This window comes from Phyllobates terribilis, unplaced genomic scaffold (assembly GCF_046119375.1).
Source record: "Phyllobates terribilis strain yellow unplaced genomic scaffold, ASM4611937v1 Scaffold_8__6_contigs__length_399053987, whole genome shotgun sequence".
NCBI classification, from domain to species: domain Eukaryota; kingdom Metazoa; phylum Chordata; class Amphibia; order Anura; family Dendrobatidae; genus Phyllobates; species Phyllobates terribilis.
In genome coordinates, this window is record NW_027362768.1 from 135500904 (window position 1) to 135516844 (window position 15941).

At 45.4% G+C, this 15941-nt stretch overlaps 1 protein-coding gene across 1 annotated transcript in view; it reads left to right on the forward strand.

The window, feature by feature from the left end:
• The first annotated feature begins 7389 nt into the window (after positions 1-7389).
• The window catches only part of LOC141156420 (histo-blood group ABO system transferase 2-like), a 163783-nt gene continuing 155231 nt past the window's right edge, over positions 7390-15941 (forward strand). The window contains exons 1-2 of the mRNA XM_073642615.1: positions 7390-7457; positions 7727-7858. Coding sequence (XP_073498716.1) covers positions 7390-7457; positions 7727-7858 — 200 coding nt within the window. The remainder of the gene's footprint in view (positions 7458-7726; positions 7859-15941) is intronic.

Sequence of the window (15941 nt, forward strand, 5' to 3'; positions counted from 1 at the left end):
TCGGACTAAGACTAGTGGAGCTGCCCAGGGGCTACAGCTATCCCTGATCACCCCAGCCTCCTTCATGTCTCTAAGCATCCCCTTGGCGTGTTGGTAGTGGGCAGGGGGTACGGGTCGATACCTCTCTTTTATAGGAGGATGGTCTCCCGTGGGGATGTGGTGTTCTACCCCCTTGACTCGCCCGAAGTCTAACGGGTGTTTACTGAACACTCTCTCGTACTCCTGAACCACCCGATAGACTCCTTGTTTCTGGTGTGCGGGAGTGGAGTCAGTACCCAGATGTAGTTGCTGACACCAGTCCTCCATGTTTTTCTTAGAGCCGTTACCTTCCTCCGGGTGAGATGGAGGCAAGGGTTCCACAGATTGTATAGAATTTTGGTTAATGGTATATAATTTGGCTAGCGTGGCATACCGGGGCAGGTACACTTCCCTCTCCCCGATATTTATTATGCGAACGGGCACCCTCCCATGGCGTACATCAACCACCCCCCGTGCTGTCAAAATGGTGGGCCTACTGTCCGAGTAAACTGGTTCTACCATTGCCTGGTAATCTCTACCTCTCAGACCAATAGCTGCCCGGCACCAAATCATCATTTCACTTTTTGGGGGCATGGCAATAGGAAAAGGGTCACACATTCTTACGCTACCAATCTCACCGCCGGAGAGTTCCACCTGTTGCCGTCGCATCAGTGCCCGGATCTCTTTCTGGAGCACCCGCTGCTCGCCGGAGCTGGCGTTCTTGGCAACCTGCTGTAAAAGGAAAATCACCTCTGCAAGACAATTTTCAATTACATTAGTTCCTAGAGTTATCTTTGGGTGACTCTCGCGCTTGTCAATGTCTACAATGATCAGTCCCTGTGCTGCCAGTTCGACTCTACCGATTTTGATGGTCACCTCTTTAAATCCGATCTGTGGCACGGGCTGGCCATTGCTGGCGATGATACTCAAGTCGTCGTCAGGGTAGCGGGTAATATCCGAGTCATTCCAGTACTGCTTAAAGAGCACGTACGGGATGGTGGTGACCTGTGACCCGGTGTCCAGTAGGGCACTCATGGGAATGCCATCCAGTACCACAGGCAAGACTGGACGTCCTCCCACATATCTGTCGCGCCAGTTCGATGGGCCTGGTGATCTTTTTCCTGGGGGTTGGCCCTCTACCCCAGGTTGTGCCCGTTTAAAGAACAGTACCTTGCCATATGTCCGGGTTGATTGCAGCGGCGGCAGATGGGTCGTCCGTCCTCGCTGTATCGGTCACTGGGTCTTCCTCTGGCTGGTGGGGTCCTCCTTGGTCGACGCCACGGGATGTCCTCCGGTCCGGATGCCAGCTGGATCTTCCCTGGGGTGGAAGCCTGTAAAGACTGCACAGTTCGGGTTAGCGCAGCAACGCTCTTAGCTAGCTCTTGGACCTGATGGTGTAGGTCTGGAGCCGGGTCATTGTCCAAAGCCTGCGCATCAGCTCCCACAGGCCCTGCCGACAAGGGCGCCGCCTCCTGGTGGTAAGTGATAGCAGGGCGCTTGTGGGTCACAACGCCACCCGGTGCCGGTTCTCGGAGCACCCGGATGGCTCTGTCCTTGAACTGTGCAAAGCCCAGATGGGGATCCTGTAAGGCCATTGCCCGCAACTGGGTTCGGTGGGTATTACAATACAGTCCCTCTATAAACTGTTCGGTCAACAGCCTGTCCTCGTTTCCCACTCCATCAGGGTCGGTCTGCTTAATGGCCCTCAGGGCCTCTTGTAGGTTTAGTGCATAGTCCCTTATACTCTCATGCGCTCGCTGCTTGCACCCGTAGAATCTAAGCTTAATCTCGGCTGAGGTGCGGGTATCAAAGGTGTCCTTCAGCCGGGTTAGTATCCCTGCGACAGTCTTCCTCCCAGGTGGCCAGGATTTTACTTCCCTTTTGGCTGCCCCGGTTAGTTGGGCCACCAGGATGCTCACTTTTTGCTCTTCTGTGAGGGGGTACACCTGGAAGAGGCTATCCAGCTTTTCTCTAAAGTCATGCAGGGTATGTGACTCCCCTGAGTACTGGGGTAGCCAAGCTGCTCCCGGGATATAGGGCATGGTGAAGGGCATAACTGCAGCAGCGGTAGCGCTGGCGGGGGTTGAGGCAGTAAAGCTCTCCTCCGTATCCGACATCTTCCTCCCCCCTAGTGGACCGTGGCCTACCTTGCGATGATCCTCTTCCGTAGGCCGCGGCTCCGCAGTGGATCGTCAGGGTTGAGGACCTTCCGTTGCGCTCCTGTGACGTCGGCGTCTGCTGGGCTCCTTCCAGGACCTTACGCAATGTCCGGACGTGAGGCGGGGCTTCAGTTCTCGCGCGCTTTCGGAGTCCACGCCCCTCTTCTTCCCGCGTGGCGTCCTCAAGATGGCGTCCAATGGCGGGAAAACTCCACGGATGGCGGGAAGAAGGCAGAAGATGGCGCCGGATGGCGGGAAACTTCACCGATGGCGGGAAGAAGGCTGAAGATGGCGCCGGATGGCGGGAATCTTCACCACAGGTAAGTTTGAAAAGTCTCTTTTTCAGGCACGCAGTACCCGGTGGTTGCGGGCACGAAATCCTGCCGACTACGCCAAAGTTGACGCGCCCCTGGGCCTGTGTCGCGCTGCGTTGCGCACGCGGGAGCTTACCCGGAGCCGGATCTCTTGAGGGTTGTAGTCTCGTGGCGGTGACCCGGTCCATGCCCAGGGAGTCAAACTGAGCGGCGATGTAACAGCGGTAGATGCAGGACGACTACGCCACCCGTTGAATGCAGCTATGGAGCTGCCGCTGCAGGACAGTCCGCTGAGGCCGGTGGATGGATGGTGCAGCGTAGATGGTATAACCCCCAACGGGAGGGGTATGGCCTCAGGGCAGCAGATGTGGATGATGGGGGTAGCAGGAACCACTCAGAGACGGTGCGGTGTAATTCAGGGTCCTTACTGGTAACAACGATAGACCCTCCCGGAGTACTTGCTAGTGAACGGGGCCTGGTCAGTCCTTGAGCAGATGGGATCTCCCCTGGCCAGGCGGAGTTGTAGGCCTCCCAAACTGACTGTACTCTTCTGGCTACCTTGCTAGAAGCGGATATAAGTAGCCCACGTCCCTGAGTGTACCGTGTGGTGCTCACCCGTATGGCCGGTGACTCGGGGCCTTCTAATGGCTTCCGCTCCACGATGGCGGTGCTGGTCCCACGCATGTGACCGTGCCTTCGGGCTTCTTGGCCAGAGGACCTGAAATCCCCTGCCTGACGGATTCTGCTGCTGGGTAGGAATTAGTCCCCACAGCCTCGGACTCCGGGTCCGGTAAGAAATCTTCCCAGTCAGGGCGAGCTCTGCAGCTGCCAGCCCCTGACTCGTAGTAGTATTGCTCCCACTGAGCTTCTGCTGTTTCTTCCTATGCTGCTTCTTGTCTCTACTCTCCTTGACTGCTCACCCTGCTTCAGCCCCGGGTTTATATAGGGGAAGTTCTTCCCCTCCCAAGACTGGGCAGGAGGTGTGGCATGCACAGGATCCCTGACCAAAGGACCTCCCACCTGCTCTCAGACATAATATCTCTATCACTGTGGCAACCAGACCCCTGGGGTGTCACATCTGTGTCACTGCATCTAAAGTAACCGTGTTACAGAGAAAGGAGCAGGGGCCCAGTGAGAGAGGCCCAGGAGAAGGAAAGAAAGAAGAGAGGAGCAGTGAGGAGGGCTCCAGGAGGAACAGAGGGGATCCCAGGGGCATGGTGAGTGCGGATGCCACCCGTGGGCCCGAATCCACGCTGACGTGGAAGGATCAGGTCGCAGAGAGGAGACCGGCCCCTAAACTAGTGGAGAACAACCAGGCTCAGCTAGACAACCGGATGCTGCTGCATTTTCAAGGTGCTGCAGCCAACAGCCACAATTACATCGCTGAAAAGGTGGCAACATAGGGTCCAGGGGACTGCACGTCGCCCGACAAGGCCCGAGGCCACTTGCTTGGGACACTGATTGTGAGGCGCAGGGCAGGAGGGCGAGAGCCAGCGCAGTGAGACAACCGGGAAAGGCACATAGAACGGGGTCCCGTTTAAGTACTCCTGAGATACTTGAGAGATTGCTGAACCCCTACCCTGGAGGACACAGGACGACGTGGGAGGTTACACACTGGCCATTGTAACCTGGAGAATTGAACAACAGGGAGTAAAATCTGAAGACTGCACCCCACTGTGTCTTTGAATAATTGCTGTGCCATCACCAGCCCTGCACTACACAGCACCAGCAACATCTACCTCATACAATTTATCATTTCATGTCCTGGAGCTTAGCTCTGCCTGTGGAGAGCTGAACCAACTCTACTGCGTCACCATCAGCTCCAGTGGATCTGCACCGCAGCGGCGGCTCCATATAGCCACATACCACAGGTGGCGTCACGAACATTATTATCCTAAAAACTTTATTCCCTTTTACTTTTCGTTTAATTGACCGCCCTGGGTCACGGACCGGGTCACTGCCACCGTGACATCCCTAGCACCGACCGGCCCGGCTACCGAGTACCCCACGGCCCAGGGGGTGCGTCAACATCATCATCAGTATCCCGTTCCCAGATCAAGATTTGCATATCCCTGGAAGTTCCAGTCCCACCAGTTTCTAACCCTATTGCACCAGAAGAGACTTCCCAAACCCCCACCACCCCATTTGTTTGGCTTCATGCGCCCTGTCTTCAGTTTGTGCTGCCAGTGCCTCTTTCTCCGTTAGAGGATTCGGACATAGCTCCTGCATCCACCCAAGAAGAAAGGGAAGTGCCTGCTCTGCAGAGATCCGAACGAGCGACCAAGGGACTGTTACCTCGCTCGTTACCAGGCCTAGTTGGTCACTACTTATTTAAATGGGAGAGACTTTGCATGCGTGGCTCCAATAGATACGTATTTGTACTACGCAATGAGAGAGACTCCATGGCTTATGAGAGCCTTACTACTGTCATACTGTTTCTTAGCCCTCCCAAAAACAGCTGGTGCAGAAAGTTTTTTTATGGTCTGTGTGCTCCAACTGCACGAGGGGATGAAGCAAAGAAGTTATAATGGATTAGCTGTTATCCTGTTCCCCACTTAATGGGGGTCGTTCCTGCAAGGACCTACTCCAGGACCAAAAGGACTCTTTTATTACATTTACATGTTGTTTTACCTTTGTTGTTTTAACTTTGTATTCAGATATTGCCTAGTTTTATGTTTCTTCACAGGTAATCAGGAAACCAAGAAAATTTTAAGCAACAGTATGGACTGAATATGTGTACATGTATGCCGTTTCATTCTGTTTTACAGATGCGGATGTGTCGGGGACGACACACTTCAAGAGGGGAGACATGTGGGTATCCCACAAAGTGGCCATTTCTATGGGATACCGGATATATAGTGTGTTTCATATAAATGCTGTTTTGTTGTGTAAACTGTGCATTTTAAATACATTGAGACCTGCTGACAGGCAGCACAAAAAAAGGTTAATCTTCCTCTCACAGGCTTGATCATGTGACCCAGCTCTGTTTAATATACAGAAGCTTCTGGAACGAACACCTTTGGGCAGTCAGCCAATGACTGCAGCTCTAACAGTCACATGGGAGTGGGAGGCGCTAAAATCCTGTCAGGTAGTTAAGGATTGAAGTGGCAGTTGGTGGTCAGACATTTTGAGAAGAGGAAGCCATTTTGTAGGTGAAGGAGTTACCTACTTTCTCCCTGACTGCTGCGCTTAAAAAGGGGACAAACACAATAAGGTGAACTGATAGTCTTCATATTAGGAAGATTACAATTTCACCTCTAGGAGGAAGAATTACCTCAGGGCAGAAACAGAGCACGGTGCTGAGGAAGAAATATTCAGATTTGATGAAAGCAGAGGTTACTAAGATCTGCCTGTGTCGGTACACAGCAGTCTCCAACCGTGAGTGTCATCCTGTACCTCAGTTCCCTACCGTTTGTGAATAAGAATTTGCCCCATTATCCTCAGTAAAGAGACTTCTGTTTAAGTTCTTAAGGCTTCTTTATGCCTGGGGCTCGGGTGCACAGACTACTACCACCATCATCACCCTCTACCTGGAGGCATTTACTGGAAAAACATGATATTGTGCAGTTTCATGTGGGTGTGTAATTTGAGAATAGGGGAATCTTCTCCTGACAGAAAACTGGCCACAGCGAGATACATTGTATACTGCGAGGAGTGCAGCACTCTGCCATACACCACAAGAGATTACCACATTTTCATCCAATGTGATTGCCCATATTTTACTATTCTGCAGGTGTCAGTTCTTAACTTTCTGTTTCAGTAGATATTTCCTAATGCTACTATGATAGTAAAGTATATTTAGAGGGAAGAATGAAGGTGAAGAACCCAAGAAGAGGAAGTAGCACATTCAAATAAAGGAAGAGCGCCTCTTCTCTCAGGGTATAGATAACAGTAGTAAAAGGTCAAGTATTAACCTTCATTATAAATGCCGAGCTCTTATTCTGTCTAAGTTCCCATGATGAGTATTTGGTTCATTTTTTTGATGCTACATATTTTTGTGAGAAAAAAATATAGCGCATTACAGTTCTAACAAAAAGAATGTGATTTATAGGGATCTCACATCCAGTGCGCTTTTTTATTTTTGCTTTTTTTTTTTTGTTACTTTGCATAAAACTGACCTGCGGTGCATTTTTAAACCTCTCAACATGTCAATTTCTCTTGCAGTAAATATGCATTTTATTTGCTTTTTATTTCCTCATAGGTTTCAATGAGATGAAGAAAATCAGCAAGGAAAAGAAAACCCAGCAGGAGAAACGCACTAAACACGCATGTAATCCGCGAATGACTTTATCAAGAGCAGAAAAAATGTTACAAAAAACCCCGAATGAGATAAGGAAAATCTGCAGATCAAAAATGCATATGTACTTTTGCTACAGAAAAACAATAAAAACACATGTAAAATGTAATAAAAAAAAAAAGCAGAATGAAAAATTGTAAGTAACCTAATTTAGTTAATAGGTCCATAAATGCTACAGAAAATCTGCAACATCAAAAAGTCACCAAATACTCATCATGAGAACTTAGTGTTACTTTTCCCTTTCACTGTCTTACCATTTACACTCTATATAGGAGAAAAGCGAATATAAAAAACTATTTATTTTGTTTAGAACAATTACTGTTACTTTTTTCTTGGTGTACGTGTATGTATAACATTTGATTGAGGCAATAGAAGGAGGAGGAAGAGGAGGTTACACCTTAGCCTCGCTGATAAATGGGAAACTCATTGTCCTCTGAAATCCTGGGAATAGCTCATTGTAGCTGCCCATATCTATCATTACTAATGCTCAATGGCACATTAGTCTAACTTTCTGAGAGCTGTACATCCTTTTTCCTTTCGCATATAAGAAGCTGCAATTCCAACACTCAACCAGAATAAATGCATGGTGGCTGGTAGGAACATGCTGCCACCCAGGTCTTATATCATTGGGGCCCTGGTCGTGTTCATACTGTTTATAGTGGGATTTTGGTAAGTAATTTCTTTATATTATGGTTGCCTTTTTTAATTGTTAGTTTGCATATATTCTGTAATAAATAAATAGATAAAAATAAATGATATATATATATATATATATATATATTTTACATTTATTACTGCTGATCTGATGGACAGCAGATTGCAGACTTCTTCACCTATAGCTACGTACCTGCATAGTAATAACAGTAATAATACATTTCTTTGTGAAATAAATGCTTTTCAACCACAGTTTTTCTCTATTTCTGTCTCTGAAATCACAGCATGCAGAACGCAGACTTAGTGTTTCCATCCAAACAAGAACCACCTATTGATTGGTCAAAGAAAGTGGAGGAGAAGTCTATAGAGCTGGAGCATTGTGTGAAGAAACTACTTGAAAATGCTTCACATAAAAGGTAAGTCCCACATTGATATAATAAACTATGTGTTATAAATAAATTAGTAACACATTAATAAATTGTCAAAAAGTAAAGTGACACCTCTGTTACTGTCATGGAAAGAAAGTACTAAGGGCACTACTAAATATATTGGAATCAATCAAACACATAGTGTGCTAAAAAACAAAATGTGTTTGTAGAGAAAAAGTAGTATGCCCAGATATTGTGATCACCCTATAATAAAATCTTTATTTTCACAAGGAAATACACTCCGATATATTTATGAAGGACATTTAAAAAGCCAAAAGGGCTAAAAGCATCCTAATCTAGGCATGCCGGTATAAGGCAATCACCTAACCTCATCCGCCTAGTGATGTATACCACAGACAACCAACAGTGTATAAATATCCAGAACACAGTAATTGATAGTTCTCAACTACAATTGTCATAACATGTGATAAAACATCACTTTCATACTTAATATGATTACTGGAACACCATATAACCAATTGGAAAAATACAGGGGCTTCTCACTAAATTTGAATATCATCAAAAAGTAAATTTATTTCAGTTCTTCAATACAAAAAGTGAAACTCATATATTATATAGAGTCATTACAAACAGAGCGATCTGTTTCAAGTGTTTATTTCTGTTAATGTTGATGATTATGGCTTACAGCCAATGAAAACACAAACGTCATTATCTCAGCAAATTAGAATACTTTATAACAGCTTGAAAAATGTTTTTAAAATACGAAATATTGTCCTACTGAAATGTATGTTCAGTAAATGCCCTCAATACTTGGTCGGGCTCCTTTTGCATCAATTACTGTATCAATGCGGCAATGTGGCATGGAGGCGATCAGCCTGTGGCCCTGCTGAGGGGTTATGGAAGCCCAGGTGGCTTTGATAGCAGCCTTCAGCTCGTCTGCATTGTTGGGTCTGGTGTCTCTCATCTTTCTCTTGACAATACCCCATAGATCCTCTATGGGGTTAAGGTCAGGCGAGTTTGCTGGCCAATCAAGCACAGTGATACTGTTGTGTGTAAACCAGGTATTGGTAAGTTTGGCAGTGTGGACAGGGGCCAAGTCCTGCTGGAGAATGAAATTTCCATCTTCAAAAAGCTTGTTGGCAGAGTGAAGCATGAAGTGCTCTAAAATTTCCTGGTAGACAGCTGCATTGACTTTGGTCTTGATAAAACACAGTGGACCTACACCAGCAGATGACATGGCTCCCCAAACCATCACTGATTGTGGAAACTTCACACTAGACCTCAAGCAGCTTGGATTGTGACCTCTCCATTCTTCCTCCAGACTCTGGGACCTTGATTTCCAAATGAAAATTGGAACTCTGGGACCTTGGGGAGTGTGTCAATGACTGCCTTCTGGACATCTGTCAAGTCAGCAAACTTCCCCATGATTGTGGAGCCTACTGAAACAGACTAAGGTACCTTTTTAAACGCTTAGGAAGCCTTTGCAGGTGTTTTTTTGTTAATTATTGTAATTTACTGAGATAATGACTTTTGTGTTTTCATTGGCTGTAAGCCATAATCATCAACATTAACAGAAATAAACACTTGAAATAGATCACTCTGTTTGTAATGACTCCATATAATATATGAGTTTCACTGTTTGTATTGAAGAAGTGAAATAAATTAACTTTTTGATGATATTCTAATTTAGCGAGATGCACCTGTATATATTTGAAACCTTGATCTCTAATAAAATGCCATATGCAAATTGCCTCTTCAGAGAGGAAGGTGACTTGAACTCTATAGTGCCACCTGTTGGAAGCAGCAATCCTACAAGTCACTTTCGACCCTTTAATGAGTCTTGCAATATGACTCTGGATAAAAGCCAAATTAGAATCTCAATTTTCCGACTCTGATTTGACTTTTATCCTAAGTCATATTGCAAGACTCATTAAAGGGTCGAAAGTGACTTGTAGGATTGCTGCTTCCAACAGGTGGCGCTATAGAGTTCAAGTCCTATTTTTCTCTGAAGAGGAAATTTGCATGCTAAATTTCCCAAAGGAGCATTGCATGGCAAATAAGCCTCCTTACATTGACTTGCCAGAGCCGGTATGTCACTCTCCACTAGGAGAAACGTTACCCCTTAGACCTTAATAAAGTGGCAGACATCTAGTAATGATGAAATATAAAGAAGTTTAATAGTTCCTAAATAATGTTTATTTTATAGTATAATATGGTAGAGTCACTACCTCTATGTAAATATGAAATTATACAAATGGGAGGAGTATTGAATATACATGAAAACCATAATTATAAATACAATACCATGATTTCAATGAGGGTCTGTGGATAAGGCAAAAATATGATGAGGATGAGCCCCACGTGTATCACCACCAATGCAGTCGCTTCCTCAGGGGTAAAGCGAAAGTAAAGTAACTCTGTTTCAGTCACTACACAGTCTGGGACAAATGGCAAGCACTGTTTGTGACAGGTGTTAGATGCCATGTATGGGGTCAGCATGGCTGTCATTTGTACTGGAAGACTGTCTTTTATGGGGCACTATTATTGCCATTTTAACCCCTTCCTGGTTATAAGATCTTTTATTTTTGCCCTTTCTTTTTTCCCCCCTTCTTCCAAGAGACATAACTTTTTTATTTTTTCTGTCACTACAGACTTAGAAGCGTTTGTAGTTTTGAATGATACCATCCATTTTTACTATGCAACTTCTAGAAAAAACATTCTAAATGTGGTGAACTTGCGAAAACACTATTCCACCACTGTTTTTTTTTTCGACTTTGTTTTTTATGGAGTGCTAGTTTCATGCAGGGCAAACTGATGTTTTTAGTGATAAAATTTTGGGGTGCAAGCAACGTTTAGATCACTTCTTGTTAAAATTTTTTTATCAGAATTGTACAGACCGAGAAACTGCAATTTTTTTTCTCTTTACAAATTCATCTGCTTGGGTAAATTAATTTTATATTTTCATAGATCAGACTTTATGGATGCAGTGATAACAAATATATTTATTTCTTTTTTTAATGTGTTTATTATTTTTAATACTTTAGCACAAATTGATGTAACTGTATGTCAGCTCTGGGGTCCAGATGTGTGGAGGGGTTTAGGAGCATTACCCCCTGCACACGAGCTAAAGGTTAGATGAACATCTGTCTTGGATAGCAGAAATCAGAGCTGAGCTCTGACTACTGCAGTTAATCATTTACATGCTGCTGTCTCTGACAGTGACATTTAAATGGAGTGGTTATCGTTGCATGTGCGCATTGGCTCTCATCAGCACCGATGGGCTACCATGGCAGGTGGGGGCATACTAAAGGTCCCCGTCACTGCCATCTTTGTACTCCTGTGAAGCTCACAGTATTTAGTATAGGCGATCGAACAATCATAGGCTCAAGTTCCCTAAGGAGATTCAAAAATAGTCATAATTTTTAAATCTCCTCTTTCTTCCCATTAGAAAAATAGAGACCAAAAAATAAATATATTTGTCATTTTCATCCGTTAAAAGTCTGCAAAAGTCCGATCTATCAAAATATAAAATCAATAAATCCATATGGTAAGAGATATAAAGAAAAAAAATCAGGATGCCAGAATTGTGTTGTTTTTTTTTACCACAATTTCCTAAAAATAAAAAACTATCATCTTTCCATGCAAAAAAACACAGACCCTTACACAGAGCCACAAAAGAAAAAATATAAGCATTACTGCTGTTGACAAATGACATAGCGTAACGACACATAAAATAAAATTTGTTTTGAAGAAACTTCAGAATTTTTTTTCACCATTGAAATAAAAAGGAATCCATGCAAGTTTCGTATCACCTCAATCATACTGAGCTGGAGAATGTCTCCAGCTCATCTTTACCATTCAATGAATAACGTAAATGCAAAACCTGAAAAACAAAGGTGGAATTGAAGTCTTTCCACTGTTACATCCCATTTCATGATTTTCATTCCATTTTTCCATGTATGGTAAAATATATGGTGTCATTCAAAACTACAACTAGTCCCTCAAAATACAAGTTCTCTTGATAACAGAAAAAGGAAAAAAAAAAGTTATGGCTCTCGGAAGAAGGGGAGGGAAAAAAGTCAAACATAAAAACAAAAATTGTCTGCAAAGGCAAAGTATGTGTGTGGGGGAGGGGGAGTGATTAAAATTTTTATACTTTTTCTTTTACTTTATTTTGTACTCTCCTTAGATGATTGCAGGTTCAAGTCCCGTTTGCTCGTACTATATATAGCAATACCATGGCTTTACAGTGTATAGTAAAAACCATGGACTCCTAGGAAGCTCAGCCAGAGGCTGGTCTTCACAGAAGCACTATCATGGCAGGTATGTGGATACTATTCGAATCACTCGCTTTAAATGCCACTATTAGAAATTCACTGTGGCATTTAAGGGGTTAACAGCTGCGAGGTGTCTTAGAGGCATATAATAGCTAACACAAACAGCATCTACTGGGTAAGATGTGGACTCAGCTCCTCAGGCCTCATCATACATAGTGAACCAACATTGGACATACCAGTACATCCAATGTCGTTAAGGTGTTCAATGTTTTTCGTGAGACAACTTTTTATGACCTATCCATGAGATTGGTGATAAATGTACAGTTGGTGGGGTTTTGATTGCTGGGAGCCCACTGATCACAAGAACAATGATCCCATGTCTTCTGAGTGAATGCTCTGTACAGGAGGGTGAGTGTGTGGCGCCCCGAGGGTTCGGTTGCCACAGGGGTATTGCACCTTAACCAGAGGTGTGATACTCCACTCCCAGGTAAGGATGGAGTATGGACCAGGGCTCAGTAGCTGCATACACACACTCACCCCATTTCCGGGGGTTCAGCTCGACGGTGCTCCCATTTATTGCAGGCACAACTGACCATGTCCCTGGCTGGAGTGGGGAGGGGGGAGAGAACCCAGTGATGTAGGAGCAGAAGGGGACGGTTTCTGGAGCATAGGAAGGAGCTCATTGGGTGCTGGTCACCTGGGCTCACACAGAGAAGCAGATAAAAGGTGGGAGCCATCTTTAGTCAGTGAGTGGTCAGAGAAGTAGTTCAACCAGAGAGAGCTGACAGGGAGCTGTGGCTCAGCCTGAGCTCAGCTCCATGAGGCAGGCCTAGGGTGAAGGCCGGAGCCAGAGAGAAGAAAGAGAAGGAAGGAGGAAAAACAGAGGAGTAGAAAGGCTCCAGAGACAAGAAGGCAGAAGGGACCCTAAGAGAGAGCAGAACGGACAGTAACCGTTGCAAACCCGCGTGATATCGGGTGAAGGGTCAGGTCGTGGAAGGGTACCGGATTCCCAAGTTGGTGGAGGTAAATTATCCCTCAGCCAAAAACCGGAGGTCGTGATCATCTATTGGTGCGACCCCCCGCCAAACCTGCTAGGAAGGCACCATATAGGATAGCGGGAAACGGGGGCCAACGTATGCTTGCATAGATCTGCGGCAGCGGGACAGAAGTTTGGTCACTGATGGGGCACGAGAGGCCAGAGAAAGGACAGAAGGGGGTCCTATGCCATACTCCTGAATTGCCTGGGGGTTGACCGAGCCCCTCACCTGGTGGACGCAGCACGGCTTAGGCAGTCATTGCTGACAGAAGTGACTTGGATAACAACTGTGAGTAAAAACCCTGGACTGCATCATTGGACTTTGTGTTATTTATGCTACGCCTGCACCATCACCCCCAGCATCCTATTACACTGCCCTGAGGCTACACTCTTCCCGTGGGGAGTTATCCTATCTCTGTGCTGCATATCTACATCAGCCTCAGCAGTCTGCCTTGCAGCGGCGGTCATCCCTGACCGCAATCCACGGGTGGCATAGTCGGACATTCAAAACCCTACAAATAGACTGCCACAGCATTTGGTCTGACCACCCTGAGCCACGGGATCGGGTTGCCACTACTACCCGCAACATTGCACTGAAGCCCGGTTCCGGGTGCCCCACGGCCCAGGGGGCGAGTCAAGTGCATTTGTCAAACATGTCCAGATGGCAAAATTTATAGGAGCCTCCATGCAGTCTGGGTCATGAAATACTTTATACGTGCCTCCGTTTAGTCTGGGCCATGAAATGCTTTATAGGAGCCTCCATACAGTCTGGGTCATGAAATATTTTATAAGAGCCTATAGGAAATGCAAAGGGAAAGCAAAGGATTGCAATCAGAATATGTTGGTACTGAATTATTTATTATTTTGTAGCGCCTTTGACTGTGCTTGATCTATTCAGTATTCCACTGACTGGTCTATATTATGTTTAAGTATTTTGTATACCACAGAAAATTAGATGCTTCATAGAGATGGGCGAACCCGAACAGGACACGGACCCGAACACAGACTTCCTCAGGAAGTCCGTGTTACGGTTCGGGTGTTTCCCGCGCTCTCATTTGCGTGACAGCGCAGGAAACACAGCATCTGATTGATGGTAACATCGTTACCGCCGGTTAGAGTGCTGCGGGATCACGCTGTCAGATGTCAGTGTGATCCCGAAGCAGCCACTGTGACTGTGACTAGCCGTGAAAAGCTTACCGCTGGTCAGAGGCGTCGGCTGATGAGAGTACTACTCCCATCAGCCTACGCCTGCTGTCCCTGATAACAGCGAGAGCAGGCGCTGCTGATGGGAGTAGTCATCAGCTGGCGCCTGTTCTTGAAGTAAAAAAAAAAAAGTTTAAATAAATAATTTAATTTTGAAATAAAAAACACGGTTATGCTCATCTAACACGAAATCCAGATGCCCTTCTCCCCTGTAAAAAAATCAAAAATCACCATAATACTCACCTTAATGCCTAATCCCCAATGCCCATGTCACCTGTAAAAGAGGAAAAATAATAAGCCACCATAATACTCACCTGTCCGCCATAATCCATGTAATTCACACTGTCCCACGATGATCCGGATCATTTGCAGAGCAGCCACATAAGCAGATGTGACTGTTCTACCCAGCCGTCGGCTACACACTGACAGGAGTGTTTATGTTCCTGCAGTGTACAGCAATGAGCTGCCGTGAGAGAGGTCACAGGAGTTCATCAGGTTTAGGGTTAGGGTTATGGTCTATGTCTGTAAAACACCCCCATTACTAACCCCATAGTAAAGGTTTGGAAATAAAGACGCGGCCTGTAAAAATTCCTTTATTTGAAATAAAAGTTCACACGGTTTTAATCATTTATTTAAACATAAAAAACAGTTATACTCACCTAACGCCTAATTCCTTGAAGCCAATGTCCCCTGTAAAAAAACAGAAAATTAAAAAGGAAATTTATACTCACCTAATCCCCTGAAACCATTATTACCTGTAAAAAAAAACAAAAATAAAAAACAACCATATCCGTCACCTGTTGGACATGATGAAATAATCCATAGTGTCCCACTGATGTGACTGCTCTACAAGACAGCTGGCTACACACTGACACAGGCAGTCTATAGCTCTGAGCTGCCATCACAGAGTTCACAGGCGGTCATCAGCTGATGAACCCCGGTAACCTCATTAATGGCACCAATGCTGCGTGAGAACTTTCTCATGCAGCAGCGTTGCAGTAAGTGAGATCACCAGAGCTCATCAGCTGATGAACTCCTATGACCTCTCTCATGGCAGCTCAGCGCTATACACTGTGGGAGCGATTACGCCCCTGTCAATGTGTTGCCAGGTGCTGGGTAGAACAGTCACATCTTCTGATGTGACTGTTCTACAAGTGATGCGGATTGTCATGGGACATTATGGTTTACGTGGATTACGGCAGATATGGTGGTTTATTATTTTTTCTTTCAGGTAGCATGGACATCGGGGATTAGTTGTTAGGTGAGAATAACTGTGTTTTTTATTTTTATTTCAATATGTATTTATTTTAACTTTTCTTTTTTTACTTTGAGCACAGGCGCAGGCTGATGACTACTCCCATCAGCAGTGGCTGCTCTCACTATTATCAATGACAGCAGGCATAGGCTGATGGGAGTAGTAGTACTCTCATAAGCCGATGCCTGTGACCAGCTGCGGGATCACGCTGATATGTGACGGCATGATCCCACAGCGCTCTGACCGGCGGTAATGATGTTACTGCTGATCAGAGCCCCTGTTTCCTACGCTGTCCCGCAGATGACTGTGTGGGAAAACCAGGACATTTGGGTCCCCCAT